General features: G+C 31.9%; 3 protein-coding genes across 3 annotated transcripts; 2 read left to right on the top strand and 1 right to left on the bottom strand.

Annotated features, from left to right (window-relative positions):
• Positions 1-4,522: 4,522 nt before the first annotated feature.
• LOC110648820 (bifunctional aspartate aminotransferase and glutamate/aspartate-prephenate aminotransferase) lies at positions 4,523-9,665 on the top strand. Its single transcript, XM_021803176.2, has 10 exons — positions 4,523-4,783; positions 5,272-5,509; positions 5,621-5,714; positions 5,818-5,921; positions 6,463-6,711; positions 6,791-6,904; positions 7,076-7,159; positions 8,698-8,868; positions 8,956-9,069; positions 9,302-9,665. Exons 1-10 carry the CDS (start codon positions 4,644-4,646, stop codon positions 9,440-9,442), a joined length of 1,449 nt encoding a protein of 482 aa, XP_021658868.2. The 5' UTR covers positions 4,523-4,643; the 3' UTR covers positions 9,443-9,665.
• Positions 9,666-9,818: 153 nt separating this feature from the next.
• Positions 9,819-11,843, top strand: LOC110648819 (protein NEN4). Its single transcript, XM_021803175.2, has 5 exons — positions 9,819-10,781; positions 10,865-10,911; positions 10,993-11,056; positions 11,167-11,337; positions 11,431-11,843. The coding sequence occupies exons 1-5, from the start codon at positions 10,332-10,334 to the stop codon at positions 11,521-11,523; spliced, it is 825 nt and encodes a 274-aa protein (XP_021658867.1). The 5' UTR covers positions 9,819-10,331; the 3' UTR covers positions 11,524-11,843.
• Positions 11,844-15,921: 4,078 nt separating this feature from the next.
• Positions 15,922-20,339, bottom strand: LOC110648815 (low affinity sulfate transporter 3). Its single transcript, XM_021803173.2, has 12 exons — positions 19,858-20,339; positions 19,728-19,776; positions 19,405-19,612; positions 19,116-19,290; positions 18,930-18,995; positions 18,600-18,830; positions 18,384-18,510; positions 18,010-18,296; positions 16,757-16,950; positions 16,569-16,657; positions 16,365-16,441; positions 15,922-16,279 (listed from the first exon to the last, which is right to left on the bottom strand). The coding sequence occupies exons 1-12, from the start codon at positions 20,242-20,244 to the stop codon at positions 16,139-16,141; spliced, it is 2,031 nt and encodes a 676-aa protein (XP_021658865.2). The 5' UTR covers positions 20,245-20,339; the 3' UTR covers positions 15,922-16,138.
• Between the last annotated feature and the right edge of the window lie 3,758 nt (positions 20,340-24,097).

Raw genomic sequence — 24,097 nt, 5'->3', positions numbered from 1 at the left:
CTTCTTCTTCTCTCTTTCTTCTTGCTTTTTTGCTGCTTCTTGAGGACATGAGCTGGCTAATCTTCTTCTTTCTTTCTTTCGTTCTTCTTCTTGATTTTCTGCTACTTCTTGAAGACATGAGCTGGCTGGGTTCATTTCTTCTTCTTGAAGACGCCATCTTCCTCTATCACAATTTGCTTATTTTTCTTCTTTTTTTATCTGCTAAGTAGCCATCATTTTTCCCTTTTTTTTTTTTTTTTTTTCCCTGTAATCTAGGTGGTGACATGCAAAAGTGGCCGGATTTGAAGAAGCTAATGGGCTGATAGATAGTTATTAATTTTTTTTATGTATTTAATTCTATTTTTCAAAAATTAAATATTAAATGAATTGCTTTTATATTAAATACATAATTATTCATAATAAGTTTATATAATTCATTTCAAATAATTTTAAGTTATATTTAGTAACATATTATTAAATTAAATATGTAGTAAAAATACTAAAAATTAAAAATTTTATTAGAATAGAAAATTAAAATGATCATTTTAACATTATATTTGATTAAAAATAAAATCAATATAATGTATTTTAATAATAGTTTTTACTCATATATATAATTTAATTGATGATGGTGGTGCAATAAGTAATAAAATAAATAATAAATTACATATATTATCATATGTAATTAATATTAAATTAATTAAACCTAAAGTGCTTATATAATTTATTTTTATAATTTTTTAAAAATTTTTGTTCCTTACCTCACTCAGGCGTGCGCCTTGCGCCTAGGTTCCAGGACCCTTGGCACCTTGGTGCGCCTTGAGCCTTTAACAACTATGTATGTAGATCTTTCTTCACATCTCTATATTTCTTCATTAAGCTTTTAATGAGAAAGATCGCTTCTATAGTTGATCAATCGGGCATGAAGCCAAATTGATTGGGAGAGATAGAAGTGTAATGACATAGTCGATGTTCCACGACTCTCTTCCACAACTTTATAGTATAGCTCATGAGTTTAATTCCTCTATAGTTTGAGCAACTATGTATGTTTCTCTTATTTTTAAAAATAGGTTCTAAAATACTCCTCTTCCATTCATCATGCATTTTCTTTGAGTTTAGAATCTTATTAAATAATTTAGTTAACCATGCCACTCCCACATCTCCAAAACACTTTCACACTTCAATTGGTATTCTATTGAGTCCTCAGGCTTTACTCATTTTTATTCTCTTAAATGCTTTTTTTGCTTCTGAAGATTTAATCCTTCTAGTGTAATGCACATTGTTTTCTATTGCTTTATAGTCTATATTCACGCTATTACTATTTGGACTATTATTAAAGTGATCATCAAAATAATTTCTCCATCTTTCTTTAATGTCCTCATTTTTCATCAACACTTTTTCATCTTTATCCTTAATGCACTTAACTTGATTGAAATCTTGACATTTCTTTTCTCTCCTCCTTGCTAATCTATAAATATCTTTCTCTCATTCTTTAGTTTCAAGTTTCTCATATAACTTTTTAAAGGCCTGCGCTCTTGTTTGACTAACTGCCTTTTTTGTCTATTTCTTTGTTAGCTTATACTATTTATAAGCTTCATTATTATCACACTTAGGTAATTTCTTATACCATTTTCTCTTTCTCTTCACTGCCTTTTGTACTTCCTCATTTCATCACATCTCTCTTTTAAGGGTGGTCCATGTCCTCTAAACTTTCCAAGTATTTTTCTAGCTATTTCTCTAATCTTTGATGCCATCTGTATCCATATATCATTGGCCTCTACATTCAGCTTCAATGCTTCGGACTTGAGAAGCTCGTTTTTGAACTTCATTTGCTTTAATCCTTTGAACTCCCACCACTTTATTTGAACTACAATATTTCTTCTAGATCAGGCAATTTAAATTGCTTGTTGCAAGTCATCTGATAAATCTGTTTGGAATTTTTTGTCAAAAATGGCTTTATCCATTCAAATCAACTAAACTTAGACATAATTTTCAGTTAGTTATTGATTGCAGCCTAAAGTCATACTTTTGCTTCTGTTTTCTTGGGTATTAAAGATCAGTTTAGCCTAAATTCTGCTATAGATTACTGACTGCAAAGCTTTCGCTTGAACCCCATATTACATTTTCCCTATATTTTATTTTTACCCCTCTTGTTATCTATACTTTCAGGTGTGCAAGTGCAACCTTTTTAACTTGCTGCTTTTTTAAATGTGCATTTCGAGTTGATGGAGGCTTGAACTTGAGACCTTATAGTCGTGGAGTCTAGTATAATGAGCTTACCTTCTTAGCTTACATGGATCTAACGTAGGCCTGAGTGAATGTTCATATTTTAAGGAGCTTAGAACTTTTACCATTTTTATCTCTGCTGTGTGATTCTAATCCTTTAACCTTCTCGTGTGAGGCTTTCAAGGCATGAAATCAGATCCAATATCATCAGGTCCAGTCCAAATAAAGCATAACATAAACAAAAAGGGCTGATTATGAGTTTTCGCTATCAGTGGTGGTACTATATTAAGCGAGGCATTAACATAACGTTGTATAATCTTTCAGCATTCTCATCATTATGTACCAATGGCAAGCATGATTGCTGTAGAGACGGTCACGTGTTTCTATTCATCAGTTATCATGCAAACTAAAGGAGGCTTGTAAAAGATGTGGGTGAGGATAGAAGTCTGCTTCAGGTGGATTTATACCACCCATACCCTCTAATCTTACCTTACAAAAGGATCCTAACCTTGCACGATCTCTACTTAAAAAAAAAAAAAGATATTAAATAATTAAAAAAGATATTAAATGAGATTTATGTTAAATTTTTAAAAATTAAATGAGATAATATAGTAAAATATTTAATCTAATTAGATTGTAAGTATAGAGTTTATAAGTATGAAAATGAAAAATTAGGTCTTTTCAATTTATATTTTTTTAGCTTATAAGTTTAACTTATAAGTTTAAAAATTATTATAAATAAATATGTCAATTTATTTTTAAAATTACAAATTGATTTTATCAATTTATAAGTTAAGACAAATGTATTCTTAATTTAATTTAAATTATTTAACAGAATCTAATAAGTGGTTATTGTTACTGTTAGTAATTAGTTTAACTAGTCTATCTTGGGATCAATTTATGTGCACGGAAATTAAGTCTCCACTTCAAATGATCCTTATTTTAATGTATTTAAAATAAATAATTTTAGTATTTTTTTTAATAGAATTGAATTCTGATAAGGAAGAGTGACTTCTATCCTTATAAATTTAATTAGATTAGTCTTTTTATTAAGTAGATATTAAGAATTTTGATGCCTTGTAATGTGATTTGGTGAGTCCATCGATAAGGAGAAGTCCTTTATCTTGCAACAATAATAAAGTATACCATAAAGAATAGCAAAACTCTTTATTCGTCTTATGTATTTAAAATTGAATTTCTGTTTTGAAAGATAACATATTTTAAAATGTAAAAATATAATTATAAAACATAATTCAATTTCAAAAAATAAAAAATAATAATTTTGAACGATTACACCAAACTAAATTTGCTAAAAATTTTGAATTAAATTATTCAGCCGAATAATTAATTTAAATCGAATAATAGTGACCCGGCTGCTGGCGATGGTTGCACCTAAACCTGTTGGGTTGTGCTGTGCCAAACTAGGGCGATCGTCAAAATAGTTTAGCTCATCAAAACGCCAGCATTTTACTTGAATTCTTTGTTCCTTGCTCGTTGAATTGGAAAGCACAACCGCTACACTTCGTGGGGTAGGTGAGGTTGGTGGATTTTTCCTTTTTTTTTTTTTTTTGTTATTAAGTTGGTAACTTTTACTAAGTCGTCCCTATGTTGATAAGTGTTTCATTTTTGTCCCTAATCTTCATTTTATTATTGTAAAATCCCTTAACTTTCAAAATATTACATTAAAATCTCTTTCACCATAATTTGATCAAATTTTCAAAGGAACACCCATATAGAAATGTGCCGGTGGAAAGCGTTATTGGTGGATAAAAATGAGTAAAGATAAAGAAAAAAAGTAAGTCTATAATAAGAAATAGTGGCTGATGATAATTTTATTTTATTCTATTTATTAACAGCTTGACATTATGTAAATATTTTGTTAAAAAACTGATTAGATTATGACACTAGAGATTTTTGTATAATATTTTTAAAATTTAAAAATTTTTTAATAATAAAATAAAAATAAAGGACAAAAGTGAAATACACTCAAAATTGAGGGATGCTTGATAAAACTTACCCAGGTTTAAATAATAGCTGAAGTAGGTTAAGCTCACCAAATTAAGCATTGGCGCCCTGGTCAAATCCGCAACTTTCCCCTCATCTCCCTGTAAACGGGTACTCACTTCTTAGTTTTATAATGCAATCAATGATCAATCACAACCATTTAGTTCCTTCTCAATATCCTCGAATCTTCTGATAAGATGGACGGCCCAGATGCATGATCTCCCAAATGGATATATAAGCTAGGTTTCGTAAGATCTCAACCTACCTACCATTCCCATCTCTATTTCCCACCAACCCCGACAACACTCTGCCCTTTAAATTTTATACGGCTCACTAACACCAAAACAAATCAGACAATAAAAATTTCTTTCTGGCTTTTATGTCCAACTACCCAAATTAGAGCAACTCCCACGAAAAGCTGTTTCTTTTAGCTTATGGCTGCTGCTTCTCTCCAAACTTCCCCATCAGGCATTTCTTGTTTGCGTTTGGGGAATCAATCTATCGGACTCGATTTGGGTTCTTACAGTTCCGGATCCGTATCCTTCCCTTCTCGCCCTTGCCAACGATGCTTCAAGTAAGACAGATCCTTTGCCTTCTTAGTTTTGAATTAATTCTGTGCTTTCTGCAAGTATTTATTGTGTCCTGAAACTGCTACTGCTTTTCTAGGAAAGAATTTTTTTATCTTGAATTTTTTATGGGTTTTGAAATTAAATGTAGGTAGTGGTATATTTTGGTGTTAGGAAGATGATCTTGCTGTTTAAGCGTGGTTGGTTTCTGGGTCTAAATGACTAAGCTTTCTTTTAATTTGCTGAATTTGTTCACATTCAATCTTTCCTGCCAATCATATCTTATTTCGATGGTAAAATTGTTGACACCCAGGTGGGGAAGGCCGAAAAGTTCGATTCTTACAGTGATTAAGACAACTAATATTGACTTGACAGATTCTGTTCTATGACTATCAGTGATTCAGATAACTAATCATAACTTGACAGATTTTATTTTCTGGTTCTTTTACATTGTCGAAATGCACATGTTTATTTAACCACATGTTGCACTTTATAGACCACTGGATGCCACTAGACAAGTACGGTCATCTAGTATAAGTGCAGTTGTGAAGCCAGAAAGTGGCACTGAAGAGATGGAACTCGATATTTCTTTGAGCCCCAGAGTGAATTCTGTAAAACCTTCTAAGACTGTGGCCATAATGGACCATGCCACTGCTCTTTTAGAAGCTGGAGTTCCTGTTATTCGATTGGCTGCTGGAGAACCTGATTTTGATACGCCAGCTCCAATAGCAGAGGTATTATTTTGCAGTTCTGATTCACTTTTTAGCTGTTTCTGTACTTTATTTTACAGGGGGAATGTGCACTTATATGGGCAGTTGAAATTTTTTTGGTTGTGGAAAAGTTAGGCTGGGATAAATGCAATCCGTGAAGGTTACACAAGGTATACTCCAAATGCTGGTACATTTGAAGTTCGAACGGCAATTTGTCATAAACTAAAGGGTCAGTCTATAATTTGAAGCAGTTTTACACTTAATGTGCTTGGTGTGTTATGGACATGGTCATTCTTTTTTTTTTTTTTAAATTATATATTTATTTTTGGCAGAGGAGAATGGCATTTCATACGCACCTAATGAGATTTTGGTTAGCAATGGAGCCAAGCAGAGTATTCTTCAAGCAGTTCTTGCAGTTTGTTCTCCAGGAGATGAGGTGAAAGTTTTTGATATTAATATAATCATTCATCATGGTGCTTTTCTGCTATTAAATATTGATTTGTAATGAAAATAGTTCCTCCTGTCATTTAAATGTTGGGCAATGAGTGCATTTCTGACCTCTTATATAACTTCTGACAAGTTTCTAGAGCCCTGGTTTTCTGCAATTTATGGAATTTCAAAATAGTCTATGTTGTCAAATGACAGCACTTCGTATTAAATTATATCTATGTGTGAATCTTTTGGCTGCAATAGTGATGAGTGGCTGGAAATAATATGTGGTAATTGGCATGATTCACCATATTTTCTTATTGTCGGACAAATGCCCAGCCCCTTTCCAATGCCATAAGAGATCTAGAATTTCAAACATGCCAATGTTTCCTTTTTTGTGTATGCATATACGGATGTCCATATATACATTTTCCAGGGCATTTCAGTAATCAACATGATGTCCTTAGCAAAATAGAGCAGCTTTCCTAATCATTGAAGTTCTTATTTTTGAAGGAAGCTTTAAGTGGCCTAAAATTTCTTACTTGCAGGTTATAATTCCAGCACCCTACTGGGTCAGTTACCCAGAAATTGCAAGGCTGGCTGATGCAACACCTGTGATTCTTCCAACATCTATCTCTGAAAATTTTCTCTTGGATCCAAAGCTACTTGAATCCAAACTCAGTGAAAAATCAAGACTATTAATTCTTTGCTCCCCATCTAACCCAACTGGATCTGTCTATAACAAAGGATTACTTGAAGAGATTGCTAGGATTGTGGAAAAACATCCCAGGCTTCTGGTATGTTTACTAAATCTGAACTGCAAGTCCTGTGCTTTTTTGTTGACCTTGTAAGTACTGAATTTTGAATTGCACCCAGGTGCTATCTGATGAAATATATGAACATATAATATATGCGCCGGCAACACACACAAGTTTTGCATCTTTGCCAGGCATGTGGGAAAGGACTTTGACTGTGAATGGCTTTTCTAAGGTAACTTCATATGATTTCATTTGATGATTATTTCAAACCTTATTATTTATTATCTTGCCCTCGATGAAGAGATGTTTCTACATAAAATTTTTATATAGTTGTGAATAGTTACCTGTTTAACTACTAGGCTGCAGTTTGAGGGTTGATATTTCAAAGGTGGAAAATTTGTAGGCTTTTGCAATGACTGGTTGGAGACTTGGATATCTTGCTGGCCCTAAGCACTTCGTTGCAGCGTGTAATAAGATCCAGAGCCAGGTATTGCATCATATCAACTGCTTTCATTATATCGTATGAGTTCTGTTCCATTACGCATTATTTGATTTTCCCCCTTTTTAACCAAAAGATCAATTTACATGAAATGCTTGGATGAGTTATTTCTTTTTTTTCTTTTTTTTTTTTTTTTTAAATATGATTAAATGCTTAGTCATTTGGTTTTTTAATTTACTGACATTGTTCAAACATATGCTTGTAGCCTTCCCAACAATATGATGGATGAAGTGGTTCTTGTACTGAATTGAAAAAGTGGTAATCTTAAGCAAGGTGGAAGAAGAGAATTGAAATTTCAGCCACATAGTTGTTTGTTAGATTTGAGAGTTGGATATAATTTAATTCTATTGGTATAATGTCCACAAATTGTCTGTTACTTGGAATGTTGCATCTTTGTATTTGTTTTCTCTTATCAAGTAGTGATATTTCCATTGGAATTAGATGGGTATCCAAGAGAACCTATGTTAGTCCCATTGATTAATATCTTTTGAACTAGTTGAAGGAAGATTCTTTATGCTGAAAGAACTTAGCAAGAGTTGATGACAGAAAGAAGGAAAATAAAATTGATTTAGATAGAAAAAGTCATAAATTTTGTTGTGATTGAAATAATGGAGCTAGGTTTTGGTTGCCATACCCAAATTTCAAGATTGTGGATTGTTGTTTATTGTTTTGTATCTTCCAAATTGCATATGTAATGCACACCGAATTGCTTATCAACGTCAAAAGACCTGAAGATTTAGAAATCAGCCAGTAACATTTTCACTTGCTCCAGAAAAAGAGTAGTTAGGAGTCAATAATCGACATTCCTTATAGTCAGCAATTAGCTGATGTATGTTAACCATGTTAGAAGCATGTTCAAAAAGATCTTGGATCAAGTTCTTATATCAATAGTGATTTGGTCTGAGATATTGAAATTGGGAAAAGTTGGGTAGTGGATCACGAATCATGGTGGACTTCTTGCTTTGTCTGCTTTCACCCCATTGAACTGTTGCAAACAGTATTAAAGCGAACTTGGTAGGCCTATTGGGCCTGTTCAAATTGAGGCCAAGCTTAAGTCAAGTTGGCAACTTCAAACATTGCCCAAGCCTAGTCCAATCTGATAGGAAAAATACAGAATACCAATATTTTGTTAATTGCACTGATTGGGCATGACTTATATGAACCCTAATCCCAAGCCTGACTGACCTTAGTGGTGGGCCTTAATTAGGCGAGGCCAAGATAGTTCTATTTGAGCTTGGTGGCTTTGCCTGGGCTCAATGGGTTTTGATAAGATCTTCAGGTATTTGAGTGGGTGAGATTTAGTACCCCAATAGTGTGATTGGAATTATGTTTCAGCGAGGTGCGTTGTGAGGTCCTACATCAAGCATGTAGCTGGTTGAATTGAATAGTAATAAGGATATGTGCTGAACTCCAATTGCTATTCTTGATTAGTTATTACTGTCAATATGCCCATTCTTATTATTCATGTGATCTAAACCATGTCCTTTTTACAAACTCTGGTTTGATGTCATCATACTTTTTTCCAGTTCACTTCAGGTGCCAGCAGTATAGCTCAAAAAGCGGCAGTTGCTGCATTAGGACTAGGCTATGCTGGTGGGGAAGCAGTATCTACCATGGTTAAAGCATTCCAGGAACGGAGAGATTTCTTGATCAAAAGCTTTGGAGAAATGGAAGGTGTTAGGATATCAAAACCTCAGGTGGCAGCTTTGTGATATACTGAACCTCTTTTTATGCCCTATTCCTTGTTTATTCCATCTTCTAATTCCTGTGGTTTCTGCATTCAGGGAGCATTTTATCTCTTCATTGATTTCAGCTCTTGCTACGGATTAGAAGTTGAAGATTTTGGTGCAATTGAGGATTCTGATTCTTTCTGCCGATACCTGCTAGATAAGGCACAGGTATGTGTTGTATGTGAATATTTCCCCAATAACAATGACTGAGAAAGTTTTTGCACTGTTTGTTTCGTGTCATGGGTGAGCATAAATAATTGAAGAGCCGCACATTATGACATATAATATTTTGATTTGTATGAAATTCCATTTTTCTGTTGAGTTCAAGAAACATCACTTAAAGCAGTTTTGAGTTATTACTCAAGAACTTCATAATAGGGTTATGTCTATTGATTTGCAGGTTGCACTAGTCCCAGGGGGTGCCTTCGGAGATGACACCTGCATACGCATCTCTTATGCAGCATCTCTCACAACCCTACAGGCAGCTGTAGAGAGAATTAAGAAAGCACTTGTTCCACTGAAGCCTGCTGTCCCTGTTTGAAGTAGGTAGACGTGAACATAAATTGTGATCATTTGTTGTACTCTTTTATCATCAATAATGATATGATAGAATCCCATTGTCGTTTGGACTATGCACGAGTTGGTATTAATTAGGGATGTGGAAAATTTTTAATGTATTTTTTTTTTTGTGTAACATTTGCAGCATTGAATCTAATCGTCTTGTATGCAACTAAACTACATTTAAAGAGATTTCTGATGCATCATTATTAGGCCCTCGTTATTTCCCTGAAACTTGCAAATTATTGACAATGTGTACCCACAAATTTTCGTTAACTCGATTGAGCCAACATATTCGAAAAAAGACCAAGTCTGCATTTATGCATAACTAAAAGCCAACAAATTATAAAATTAGTCGCATCTGGTGATTAAGTTAATGAAGTTTCATTGATAGCAATATTGCCATTACTTTCGAACACGGCAAAGGAAGAGGATGGTTTAGGATGAGAAATGATTGAAGTTGTACAAGACATTAGGGAATAGGAGAATCAATTCCTTTATATGAACAAACAAGGCTTTGCCTCAAAAATAGCCAACATGTTCAATATGCATGGCCCTACTGGTGAAGAAAGCTGAAAACTTTTCTTGTGTAAATGGTTTAGAAAAAAGCCATTCTCTGCCTTTTTTAGACGAAGCATTCCTGTCGAACTGGATATGCTTTCCATAGGACATTCCCCAAGGAAAAATCCAAACTCACGCCTCTATGAAACAGCCTAATTAAGCTTTTGACTTGAACCACAAGAAAATCAAACTCATATGGAAGAATCTTCTCCTTCTTGCCTTCTCCCTCACCATTTTATAACATATATAGCAAAATGTCCAGAATTGGAAACAAAATACCTAGAACCCCAAATTGAACAGGAACCAGAGTAATGGATACCTTTGGGCCATGCCAGGAAGGAGTTTCGGAGATCGTATTCTTCGACCTGGAAACAACAGTGCCAAATAAAGCTGGACAACGGTTCTGGGTATTGGAGTTTGGAGCAATCGTAGTTTGTCCAAGAAAACTTGTTGAGCTAGAGAGCTTTAGTACCCTCATAAGACCCAAGGACTTGTCTGCTGTTGCATTGAAGTCAGGTCGAAGTGACGGGATAACTCGAGAAACTGTTGCAAATGCACCTGCATTCGAAGAGGTAGCTGAGAAAATTTTTGGCATTTTGAATGGAAGAATATGGGCTGGACATAATATCCAAAGATTTGATTGTGTCCGCATTAAGGAAGCATTTGCAGATATTGGTAAGCCTGCACCAGTTCCTGTTGGAATGATTGATTCTTTAGGGGTCTTGAACGAGAAGTTTGGTAGAAGAGCTGGTAATCTAAAGGTACATTGCTGATTTCTTATGTAAAATTTCTATTATTTCTGGGATTTTCTCAATTTCTTGACATGATCATTCAACGTGTAAAGATGGCAACTTTGGCTGCATACTTTGGCCTTGGGCAGCAAAAGCACAGGTATTTATACATATTTATAGAATGTAAATTTGCTACCTTTCTATATTACAAGCAACTCATAATCACAAGTGCATAAAACAGGAGTCTCGATGATGTTCGCATGAATTTGGAGGTCCTGAAGCACTGTGCCACTGTTTTATTTTTGGTAATCTATTGAAAATTAAGTTATTAATTAATTCTTAATCTCTGCACTGTACCATTGAAATCATGCATGCATGCATGTATATAAACTTCTGGGTATATTGTTTCATTAAGGAATCAACCCTTCCAACTCTATTGAATGGAAAATGGAATAATCCTCCCATTACCACGCGTAGTAGATGCAATGGAAGACTGCTATGCAGGGAAGAAACCAGCCGGAAATCTCCTCCGACCACTATCGGTTACCAAAGAACAATTCCTTATGCAAAAGGAAGTCTAGGAAAGGTTCTAAATTAATTGTTTCAAGCATGTTTTCTATAATTTAAATCATATGATGTCAAATAAAAATGAACTAATTGCATGAGAATTAATTAGCAGGTGGGTGAGGGAGTGAAAAATTTGTTGTGCAAAGCCCAAGAGACAAAATCCCTTAACAAGTTACTCAAGCACTCTCATTCCTTGCTCAGATGATCGAGCAATTAAGAACAAGGAGTTCTGCAACTTATTTATTCTGCATTCAAGAGAAAAAAAAATGTGGGTTGCCCTTCATGAATGTAAATTGGAAAGCTAACGCTGGAGTGGGTTTTGCGATTCACTGTTTTGCTTGGAAATCAAGGGTCCTCGTGGGGACGCCAATCTCAGAAAATTCTTATCCATATTCGATTCGCCGTGTATTAAAAACAATTGAAACACAATTTAATTTCTTAATTTATTCTTTATTTGATGGATTATTTTTTTTAATTTATTTTTTCCTTTTTTTAAAGCAATGTGCACATTGAACAATTATTTAATTTTATTTCTATTTTTTATTTTATTAAAATTTTAAAAATATTTACACCGTTAAATAATTTTAAGTATTTTTTAAATTATTTCGAAGTAATCTTTATTGCATATTCTATCATTATTATTTTTAATTAGCAATCTTTTGACATTAATCGTATATTTTATAGTGTTATATCATGCAAATTTAACGACTTCATATGCAAGTAAAATTGGATATTTTCTCAATGTGACACTTATTTTTTAAATAGTTAAAATATTGTGATAAATATCAAGGGATTTTAATAATTAATATTATTTTATTATATAATATGCACCGCAAATTAAGCATATTATATTTTTATTGATTATAAAAATAAAAATTTAAGGGCATAATATATTTAAAAAAAATAAAGAATTATATGTGTAATAGTTTAAATAAAATATTAGAGGTGGAATAGATTTTTCCCTAAATAATTCATATATTAAGTAAATTAGTAATAGCATTTTTTATATTCAATAGAGGCATAATGAACTTGTTACCAATTGATGAGCGTAGAGGGAGGTAGTTCTTTCCCTTTTCTCAACGGCGAATAATCTAAGAAAAGATAAATAAGAAAAATTCAAACTCAAATCTCCCTACTTTCTACATCTTTAAGGCATAAAAAAACCAATCAAGCTACCTCCTGAATAGGCTAGTAATTGTATTTTTCAGGGTAATGTCTAAGGTATTGTAATCAGCCCCAAAATTCGAACTAATTCTTGAAGGATTTGGATTTTGTAAATCTGAATTAGATTTGAACTTTCATAATTGAATACAAGATGTTCGAACAAGATATAAGGTGTTCGGACAAGATATAAGTTGTTCGAGAAAGACGTAGGATGCTCAGATAAGGTAAGGTATTCAGATTAAAAGAGTTACCTTAAACGTCGAATACAAAGTGATAGGATGCGCTATATTTTTGCTAAGAATGTCGCTAGATAACAAGTGGCATTTCCATGATATACGGAAGGAAATAGTTGGATATGAACTAACAGAATCCCAATTAGAGCATAAAGGTGTCATCCTCTATTTTATAAATATGACTCATGATTTTTGCCTGTAATCTAATTCTTTCAATTCTTTTTCAATATTTGCTTTATTCTTTAAAATATTTACTGACTTGAGTGTCAGAGTGGTCTTGCTCAGGCCATCGATCTTACACTTCTTCTTACTACATATTATAGAAGAATTGTTTTCCAATCCGAGAATCACAAGCATCATCAGGTATATATACATTAAAACTTATGGAGAGGTTGAGCGAAGGACTAAGTCTAAATTGGAAACATACAAATATTTTTTAGTTTTTTAGTTTAATATTGTCTCAGTAGAATTATGATATTGACAATGACCTTCTTCAAAATGGGAATCAATAGTTGAAGAGATTTGAAAATAATTAACCAAGTGGAAGAGAAATTAGTTCAACCCACTCACTACCTCAATCCATTATAATCCTGAAAGGACACAATTTCACATACATTGAATCTAGACATTTTTAGGCAAAATGTAACCATATATTTGTGGAAGCAAAAAATACTAATATCTATAAATTAATATACAAAGGAAACTTTTCCCTAAAATGCATGGAAACATTATCCATTTTATTTGAGTACATTAAAATATTGTAAAAATCCATAATTTCATAAAATATTAAATTTTTTTTCTCAAACTTAATTTCACAATATTTATACCTTTTACAATTTCACCTTTATTTTTTATATATATATATTTATAAGGTACGGTCTATAAAAAATTAATCTCTTTAGAGTTCATGACTGTCCCTATCAATAATATTTTCTCAAAAATTAAATTTCAGTTATCCTCTTAAAAAGTGTAAGTGCAGTGAATCTTATCACTATACTTAATACTTATAGATTTACTTTTTAAATTTTTAATAAGAACAATAAAAGACCTAAATTTTAATAAAATAATGCAATTAAGACGTTTTCAATTAGGCTTATGAGCCATATACAAGTCTTAGGTGTTGTTAATAGGTTGTTGATGATTTGGATAATCCTCTTGATGGAGTAGTTAATGGAAAGAAGAGTTGAGAAGATTCTGAAAATCATGAGAAACCATGAGTGGAATAGAAAGTGGAGGCATTTGTCCTAATGGAATTTGTCCCGAAAGGAGCCAACCCTTCTGAGATTCAATGAATTTGGACATGTTTTAGGTAAAGTGGCTACGATTTTCGAGCTCCAAACACAAAGGCTGTGTTATCAGCTCAAGTTAGGGATGGCCGGTTCGAATCGGTTTTGGTTCGAAATCAATAGTTTCAATCAAACAGTTTAAGAGACTAAGACTAAATATAATTTTGATTTCAGTTCTAATTAAATTTTAGTTTAATTTTAATTTAATTCAATTTTTAATTAAATTTAATGAATGAAAATTTTCCTTTTAATTTTTTAAATATATTTTTAACTTAAAATTAAACTGAATAATTTCAATTTCAATTTAATTTTCATTTGATTTAAAGTTAATTTAAATTAAATCAATTTGGATTTATACCCAAATCAAATGGGCACAAATTTTTTTTTTTTTTTTTTTAAATCAGAGGTAGATATTCATTTACGGAGCAATAGTAGTACGAGATCTAAGACCCAATTACAATGAAAAATTTCAGGAAAACCAACCAAACCCAGCCAAAAGGTCCAGAGGTCTAAGCCAATCCTAGAGCTACGCAGCAGATTGTTCAGTCCAAAATATCCCTAACTTGATATGGGCAACTGTTCAGCACAGTACGGAGTCACAATATCACCAAACAGCATAGCGATTACTAGGAAGAGCAGAGAAAAGGAGAGGCCCCTTTCAAACAAAACCCAAACTTGGCTGAGTGGAACCCAACCAAGGCCAAATAAAACCAATACCTCTCACTCTCAAGCCATCACCAGCAACTTTAAGAAGGTTGAACTTAGATCTCTCATTGGTGATCCTAGAGGAAAAGGAAAGCAGAATTCGTGGCGTCTCATTCTCATATAACCATAGGGAGGTCAGCTGCCACTAGGTGTGGTATCAAATCTCTCCGGATAACCCTTTCTTTTATAAACCCAAGGAATCACCTTTCCATTAAACCAAACAAACTTAATTCACAACACAAATCCTAAATTAATAATTCTCACATTTAATATCACAGATCTATAAAGACAAATAAAAAAAAAAAATCTATTTACACTCTAATTTGAATCTGAAGATAAAAAGGAAAAATTCATTCTTCAAATTAATAAAGGATTTTTTATTGTTCGAAATGAGTATATAAAGGTCTTAAAAAGATTAGCATACTTAAATATCGATTAAAAAAAATTAGAAAAAATTATATCTCTAAAAATTAGAGAGAGAGAGAGAAAGTAACTTAGGCTAGCCATAATTAAAGGGAATTGGAATCAAAAGCAACATAATGTTATTTGGCACTGCAAAAAGGGAATTCATGTTCTTATTAATTATTCAAAATTACTTGGTTGAGCATCTATATATTGACCACTACTTAGCTCCAAGTACAATGAATGTAGACACCTTTTGGAAGGATTAATTAAACAATAGAGAGACCATGTATTTCTATATGTGTTCTAGAGTTATTGGCCAAGCTTGCTTATTGGATATGTATGAATTAACTATGAATAATAAACTCTATTAATTTGTTGTTACAATTCATTATTATTCTTATTTCACCACCGATTAAATCGTTTTCAGAAAATTCTACGTAGATGGTTGCTCCTTCCTCCAGTCCACCATAAATTCTTGTCATTTGCTACAACTCTATCAGTCAATTGCCCTAGCAATCACATTTGAATGCAAGTGCATTAACAATGACCTTTGTAACTTTTCTTTAACTGGAAAACTTTTGCACTAAACAGATCTTTGCACTGCCATTTTCTGAATCATGGTGGGATTTTAATATGCATGCCATCTGTTTTACAATATTTAAAATTTTCGTTTTTATTTTTATTTTTGAAAAAACATCTTTAATATTAACAAAAATAAGAAAATCTCTTAATTGTGGAGAATTTCAGTTATTTGTTTTAAGTTATTATTGTAATTGAGGTATGTATATATATATATATATATAAGAAGAATTAGATATATAAAATCTTTAAGCGTAAAGTGCAGTTTTACATTGCATATGTTATGGCAATACAACTGATGGATGGCCTTTCCCTCTCGGACTTTCTGCGAGCGAGTCCTAAGATTAGAGAAGGTTAAAAAGCACGTTTTATTACATGTCCCATTTATACAGACACAAAGGACTACACACCAAGCAAGACAACAGACATATATAAGCTTGATTTCCATTTAAATGGCAGCCATTTTAGGATTCAGATATGCATCCACTGCTTCTCCAACACTCAAGTAGACCCTTTCTCCAAGTTTCCCCACGAAGTTGGCTAATTTTAGCTTGTGTATCACTTGCCACCTTGGGTTAGTGATGGCTAACTGACAGAATTTAAAAAAAAAAGGTTAATTAATATAATAATTTGGAGAATTAATTAATTATTTTTATAATCATGTAATTGATTACCTCTATTCCATTTGAGACAAGATTCTTACGCAGTTCTTCGAGGCAAGCAATTCCTGCTATATCAACGTTCGTCAAATCTGCCATGTAACAAGAAATCATGATCAGAGAGAAGAAGATAATATCTAATTTCTTGAAAGCAATATAAATGGTGGCTGCAACTCTTCTGATTTTTAGCCCAACTTTCTTTTGTCTATAAATACTTACTGGACATATCAAGAATCACGAGTTGGGAAGTCTTTTTCCCGTTTCCTTTTGTGTCCTTTTCGTCTCCTTCAGTGGCCCATTTCATGATACTTGAAAAGGAATTTAGAAATTATAATGTTACTGTTCTTGAATTTTAAATCCTTTAATGATGGAGAAGAAAAGAATATGATTAGGCTTTCTATAATTACTTTTCTTTGACGAAGTTGGCATTTGCAAAACAAAGGAAGCCAGACTTGACACGGATTATAAGCGCAGGAGGAGTCTTAATAGCCATAGGATATTGGTCTACATCGCAGAACGTATCGGTTCCAGGAAGTCTTCCAAGAATTTCTGTACCTGGTCGAATTGAGATGATGATGATCTTCACAAACGATATTGTCACCTGCAACTCACGTAATCATCAACCCACGTAATCATCAACCCAGTTACAGGAGAACAAAATTTATCAGTAAAGAGGGATCTAATGTTTTCATGGTCTAGGATGCATTTAGGTTGCCAATTTGCTAGCATAAACTATTTTGATCACTTTCAAACCCAATCATATATGCATGGAACGGGTGAACGTGGTAGTGCATTAGGCCAATTAACGTCTCAATTCACACACTATAAATGTTATGACTTCTCAGTTGCCATTGACCATACGTGTTATCCACAAAGGTTGGATATAATCCTTCGATTCCAGGTTCTAGTCTTCCACATCTGCCCTTAATTAATTATTGGTGAAACTGTAGAGCAGTCAACAGAGGCCACCACCCCCATGTATGACCTTTACTGCTTCAGAAACAGAAACAAATATTTGGAGAGAAATTCTTGATTAGACTTTAGTTCATTATGAAATATAATTACAAGTATATGTGGGACCCATTTGTCAGATACCCATTTCTTGTTTCACTAATTAGTGAAAGGAGAAATTCTTATCTATTTTATACCGATCAATGGATGCGATCTATTATAATTTTAACTATATGTCATTTATTAATTAATTAAAAATATCCACTCGGATATAAGAAAGACTCATTCGATCTTAATTAAATAGATTTTAGAATTTTACTATGATCACAGAAAATATTTTATTACAAGTTCCTTGAGGTTTGAATTTCGATATGTAAAAGGGCTAATTTCTCAACTTCTAGTGAAAATTCAATTGAATCGTTGAAAAAAAATTTTTTTTTTTCCATTTTGCCATTTTATTTTCATTGCAATTAAGTTAGATTCTTATCCAATGGAATTCATTAATTTTCCTTAAATGTGAGTATGTGGGATTCATAAATGTAATAATTAAATGTTGCAAAATTTTTATTTAGACCAGTCCATCATAGATCCAATACAAGATGCATATCATGGGTCCATAATAGATAGATTTATGTGGCAATTAATTAAAAAGCAACACAATTTTATATTGCACAAGAATTTATAAATATATAAATGAGGTTATACCTACCGCAGCTAGTAGCCCAATCTCCACCGATGCAAATAAGACACCAAAAAAGGCCCCAGTGCAGGCAAGGAAATCCAGCTTATCAACCTTCCAAATATTGTAGATTTCATTGAGGTCAATGAGTCCTGGTAGGGCAGAAATAATGATTGACGCAAGGATTGCAATTGGGGTAAAGTACAAAAGCCTTGTGAAAAATTCCAAACAGATGATCACTGTGATAGACATCACAATATTTGACACTGCAGTTTCACAACCAGCACTGAAATTCACAGCACTGCGAGAGAAGGAGCCTGCACATATTGTTTAAATGTTTAAAACATGAAATTAAGCGTATATATTATGTGAATTTTGAACCTGGAAGTTCAAAAGAAGCTCACCAGTTGCAACATAGCAGGAAGAGAAAGATCCTGCAATGTTCATGATTCCCATGGCAACCATTTCTTTGTTTCCATCTATATGGTATCCTTTAATGGATGCAAAAGACCTGCCTACTGCAGTTGCCTCCTGGATTTGGCACAAACCCACAAAATAGAAAGGAAGTTAGTAAGGTTGATGATGTTGATTCAGTACTTTTTGAAGAATTTGACACCCACCGTAAGAGCAACAACAGCAACTATAAGTCCAATTTTAGCTACTTGTCCAATATGTGGGTCGTTGAACTGCAACTGATGGACTGAGCTTGGGTTTAAGCCCCTTTGGATGTGTTTTATAATCTTTACTCCATGCTTGTCTGCTCTTGTCAGGAAAACGATCAGAGTTGATAGAGCAACAGAAACCAGAGGAGCAATTGCAGGCAGCCAGAAGAGTTTCTTGTTCCTTTTACCCTGGTAAAGCCAGTTTTTGTCTCATTCTTTAAAGACTAGCTAGGAATGTGCATAAGATCAGAAGGGAAAAGGAAGTTCTAAATTGCTAATGGCTCTTACCACAAATCTTGCGCTAAGAATAAAGCTTAAGAATGAGCATCCGAGGATAAAATTATGAGGATTCCACTGGGATGAAAGAAAAAGAAAGTTAATATAAAGTGTGCAATATATTTTTATATTTATAATTTAGCATATTAGTAAAAATTAATTGAGATGGAAGAAACAGGTTAAGGAAAACGACATTACAGAATGATGAACAGATATCCAAGTAGCTTTCAGGACGGAGATGACATCAGTCTTGTTCGTGAAGTGAGTAATTGCAAGCAGCCCCTTCAGTTGTTGAAGGCCAATAACAATGGCTGCACCTGCCATGAACCCAACAATTGCAGCATGGGATAGAAAATCCACTAGGAAACCTAACCTGTAAAATAGCCAATAACGGGAGAAAGGCTTCCGTATCAATTACTCATTATTAGTGGTTGCAACAGTTAATTCACATCAACTAATTCCACAGAAACAAATGAAAATAACCCACCTGAATAGTCCAAAGGCAGACTGAAAAATTCCTGCAAAAAAGGTTGTAGTAAGAACTAGATTTCTGTAGGCAATTGGATTAGCTTCAGGATCTTGAACTTTCGGAATCATTGAGGACAAAAGAAGTGAAACCACAGCAACTGGTCCAATTGCTATCTCTCTTGAAGTTCCCATGACCGCATAAATTAGAGGCGGGATTACACTTGTATCTGAGCAGAACAAACAAATATCACACAATTCTACAAAACTAAAATAGAGCAAGAATTTCTCAAGTACAGTAATTTCTTTACTATACTAGAATCAATAGAAGATCATTAATCTTACAGAGGCCGTATTGAGGATCAAGTTTGGCCAAAGTTGCATATCCAATACCCTACATGAAATTCACATTAAATGTAAAAGAAAAAGAGCAGAAAATATGTGATAATGAACTTCCAGGGATGCTTGTGTTCACCTGAGGAATGCAAAGGCTAGCAAGAGTTAGACCCGCCAGAAGATCGTTCTTGAATTTTGTTGCTTTGTAGTTTCGACTCCAAGTGATGATGGGAAATATTGCTCTCAAAACTGAAAGCACAGGTTTATACCCATGTTGGTTCCTAGAAGATAGGAAGTTGCTGCACTGAGGCAATAGAGATTCGCTTATGCAATCCTTGAGCTCACGCCAGAGACTCGGTGGCTCAGGAGCATTGAGCACCCACTGAGCCCTATCAGCGTGACCATTTTTCTCATGGTCGAGCATTTCTTGGGCAGCAGTATTACTTTCAATGTCCAAAGGAGCCATTGTTTGATTGAAGTGTTTGGGGGAACCTGGAGCGTTCTCCTGCTCTCTCTCACCATTCATTCTTTCAAGAAGAGAACATTAATGTTTAAAGAATGGTTCAGTAAGCACCAAGATTTTGATTAGAGAAATGGCTTGATGCTGAAGTGTATCGACCATTAGGGAGCTTTATATACACACAGAAGAAAGCAAATTCAATGGTTGAGGAATTTTGTAAAAAGATATGAAAATTTGACAAATTATTAAATACTTTCAGTGCGCATGTATATCTTATAGATCTCATATTCTTAAATTTAGAAAATAATTCATTTTTTTATGATGATGAACTATTTTTTAGTGCATCAGTGCACTCAATAATATGTCTGAAAAATTATTTATGTTGCCCAAAAAGGGCTGCTCACCAATCTAGACCTGACCTGCCGGCCTATTTGGTTCAGTTTTGGATCGAACCATCGGTCTAATTTTGATTTGATTTGATTTGAGTAAATTTAATAATTTAAATTTTTTCAAATTTTTTTCTTTGTAAAGAAAAAAAAATACCCATTGTATCAGACTGGCTCGATTCCAATTCAGCTCAATAGGAAAGAGAAAAAGATTTCATTTTGATTTAGACCCCGTAAAACTTCAATCTGATTCCAATTTGAAATGAACCAAATCAATATTGATCTGGTTTCAAATTTAAACCAGACCACTACCCTATACGTACCTTCTGGGTAAGTTCGCATTTTTTTTCCTCAAATTAAATAACATTAACACTTCTCTTTTAATGGAATAAGAAAAATTTTTTGACCGAAAGAAGAATAAGATCGATAGTTTGAGATTAATAAGATGTTTATTTTTATGACTTTATCCGTTGAGATACCTAAACTTTAATTTCATTATAAATTAGAATATTTGAAATTTATAATTGCTTTGTCTTTGGAACATTGAGGATGATGCTTCTTGTCCTTGACCCTTAAATAGAGTGGGAATTGTGTTGTTCCAATTACCCATTCTAAAAATTGAATTTTTCTTATTTAAACTTGTGTTTTAGACCATATATATCATATAAGATGGATAGTCATGTGTTTCACAACATGTATATTATATAAGATGGATAGTCAAGTGTTTCACAAGAAAATTATATTCTAACTTTTTAAAAAATAAATTTTAATTACTCAATATTAAATTTTACAAGAGTTAAGTTTATTTGGAAGACTAATAATTAAGCATTTGGCAGAATATATATATATATATAGACACACACACACACACACGATCAAAGTAATAAATTATTATAACCTTTATGGTTTTGTTGGGTTAGGTTTCTAAATCTCTTTTGCTAGGATAAGGAAGGCGAATACGACAAAGGACCTGTTTGCCATTGCTGTTGAAACTACTGTTAAGAAAATCATTTTTTTAAATATACTAGTTGGAGAGTATTAAACAATAATTAAAAATTAAATTTGATCATTTTTAGTAATAAGAACACTAAAATAACAAAATAGCTTTTTTCAAATTATTTTTCTCAACAGCATTTAAAATGATACTTTTATTCAGAAAAATAGTTTCAAACTCTGAAATTCAATGCCAAACCGGACTAAAGATGATGGTGTTAACAACCTTATATATTAAAATCTTTGGGTAGGTCGTAGTAATTTTCAAAAGTAAATGATTATATAAATAAATAAAATATAAGATTAAAAAATATATAATTATAAAAAAGAGTATAATAATAATAATAATAATAATAATAATAAAATACACAAAAATACGATTCATTGCAGTGTGTTACTGTTTAACAAAATTCATTTTTATATATTTATCAAGTAAAATTCATTTTAAATTTCTGAAAATTTCAAAATTTGTGTATTTAGTAATTTCTTTTAATTATGTATTTTTGAGTAATATTAAAATTTATTTAATGGCATAAAATTTAAAAAAAAAATAAAAACTCACTAACGGTGACTTAAAAAAAATTACTTTTATTGCAAAAAATTACTGATTTATTGTGGAAATTATTGAGATTAGACAAATAAAAAAAATTTGAATTTATGTATTGAAAAAACTAAATTTTATTTTTTTTAGTTGTTAATAATTTTTGTTATTTTTATGATTAAATGAGTTATCAATGCCGTGAAATTGAAAATTTTTTGAGCAATAACACATAATTAAAGAATGTAAATTTCATAGACAAACTTCAATAACTTTATAGTCTTGAATTTTTTTTTCTTTTTCTTTGATATAAATAGCATGAAGTGGAGTTTTTTCATTTGTTAATGTAAAATGTGGCAAGTGGTGACATTAATTAGCAGCATTTTGATGGAGACAAATATATATATATATATATATATATATATATATATATATATATATATATATATATTTTTTTTTTAAATTAAAAAAATAAAAAAGTAGAAGGAAAAGAACCTACCAACTTGTCTACTTAATTAAGTGCCACTTCATTAATCTCAAAACTTGTTGGTGCTTGGAGTTAGTGAGGAGTTTAACATAAGACAAAAGGTGTGCATAGATAAGAATAAATTTATCAATCATTAGATTAAATTTTTATATTTAAATTTATGTATTTTTTATATATATTTTAATTAATTCTATACATACCTCAATATAAATTTTTAATCTAATTATTGTTAAACTTATTTTGATATGAATGTGAATTTATATTAAATGCATCCTAAGATAAATCATGCTTTAATTTGGTTATATTTATAATTTATTCCCCCACTTGATTGCCCTGTCCATTGTGAGCTTTAAATACCCCATTTCGATTACTTAATTATTTTATCTATTCGAAAGAGTTAATGTATCTATCCTTTACAGCTAAATCAAACTCTAAAAATTAAGTTTAATCCTACCTATTAATCAAATATTAAATTAGCATCCTCTTTATAATAGATATGGGGCTATTAATCCAAATATAAATGTACACGAAGCAGGAAGCATCCTCAAATTTAATAATTTTTACTTTTATGTGGATAAATTATATTGTTTTATGGGGCTATAGGTAAGAGCTTTTTTCTCTATGGAGTTATTATATTCTTTAAGATAATTATTTAATATTAGTAAAGCCTGTAACAAATTAAGGGTATGCTTAACATTATTGTTGAAATTGTTACCCAAAATATAATTTTTTTAAATATTTTAATTAAAGAATATTAAAAAATAATTTAAAATTAAATTTAATAAATTTTAATTATTAAAATATTAAAATAATAAAATAATTTTTTTAAAAAAATATTTTTCTTGATTTTTGTTTAAATAATTTTTATTTTAAAACTTCAATGCTAAACAGGTTGCAACCAGACAAGAATAAGAAACACCAACTGAATCATGCCAGGCATACTGAGTTAGCCTTTATGAACATGGCATAAAGTTCCACTAATGAGTTGCTTAATTAGATAAACTAAGTGTTAAACAAGCCAACATGCCTTTTCTAACATTTTTTCTTTTTAGTTGTGTTTTTATGAAAGTTTTTTGGTACTTTCTGTTCTTGTAATTATGGAATTGATAGCAAGTCAACTAGTGACAAAATAAGCCAACATATACATTATTTTGATGAACTTCAAGCCAATATCTCCACCTTTAAGGCCTAAAGAACTATGGGGTGGTACTCCGTAGATAAGGTTTTATTGCAATGAAAATTTCTTGCTTATATTAATTATTATATTGCATACACCAAATTAATATAAAATTATTATATCACTGAAATTTATATATTTTATAATGAAAAATATTTTCGAATCACTCTATTCTTATGTTTTATTATCAAAATTTCATTCGAAATTATTTTTTCAGCGATTATTGAAATATAATTTTATCTTATTGCTATTTTTTTTTTCTTCAAAATAGAAAGATTTCATTCACCAAATTAGAGTATAATGAGGGTAAAATTCACAAAATAAAAACATTAACTTGT

Source organism: Hevea brasiliensis, chromosome 7, assembly GCF_030052815.1.
Source record: "Hevea brasiliensis isolate MT/VB/25A 57/8 chromosome 7, ASM3005281v1, whole genome shotgun sequence".
NCBI classification, from domain to species: domain Eukaryota; kingdom Viridiplantae; phylum Streptophyta; class Magnoliopsida; order Malpighiales; family Euphorbiaceae; genus Hevea; species Hevea brasiliensis.
The sequence above is the reverse complement of the archived record's forward strand: the minus strand, read 5'-3'. Positions and strand labels throughout refer to the sequence as shown.

Excerpts from the sequence above, each read along its gene's own strand:
- LOC110648820 (XM_021803176.2), top strand. The coding sequence starts at position 4,644 with ATGGCTGCTGCTTCTCTCCAAACTTCCCCATCAGGCATTTCTTGTTTG. Across the intron at positions 5,510-5,620 it reads CGCCAGCTCCAATAGCAGAG|GCTGGGATAAATGCAATCCG; the intron begins GTATTATTTTGC and ends TGGAAAAGTTAG. Across the intron at positions 5,922-6,462 it reads TTTGTTCTCCAGGAGATGAG|GTTATAATTCCAGCACCCTA; the intron begins GTGAAAGTTTTT and ends TCTTACTTGCAG.
- LOC110648819 (XM_021803175.2), top strand. The coding sequence starts at position 10,332 with ATGGATACCTTTGGGCCATGCCAGGAAGGAGTTTCGGAGATCGTATTC. Across the intron at positions 10,912-10,992 it reads CTTGGGCAGCAAAAGCACAG|GAGTCTCGATGATGTTCGCA; the intron begins GTATTTATACAT and ends TGCATAAAACAG. Across the intron at positions 11,338-11,430 it reads CAAAAGGAAGTCTAGGAAAG|GTGGGTGAGGGAGTGAAAAA; the intron begins GTTCTAAATTAA and ends ATTAATTAGCAG.
- LOC110648815 (XM_021803173.2), bottom strand. The coding sequence starts at position 20,244 with ATGAATGGTGAGAGAGAGCAGGAGAACGCTCCAGGTTCCCCCAAACAC. Across the intron at positions 16,658-16,756 it reads GCCAACTTCGTCAAAGAAAA|TATCATGAAATGGGCCACTG; the intron begins GTAATTATAGAA and ends TTCCTTTTCAAG. Across the intron at positions 16,442-16,568 it reads CGTGATTCTTGATATGTCCA|ATTTGACGAACGTTGATATA; the intron begins GTAAGTATTTAT and ends GTTACATGGCAG.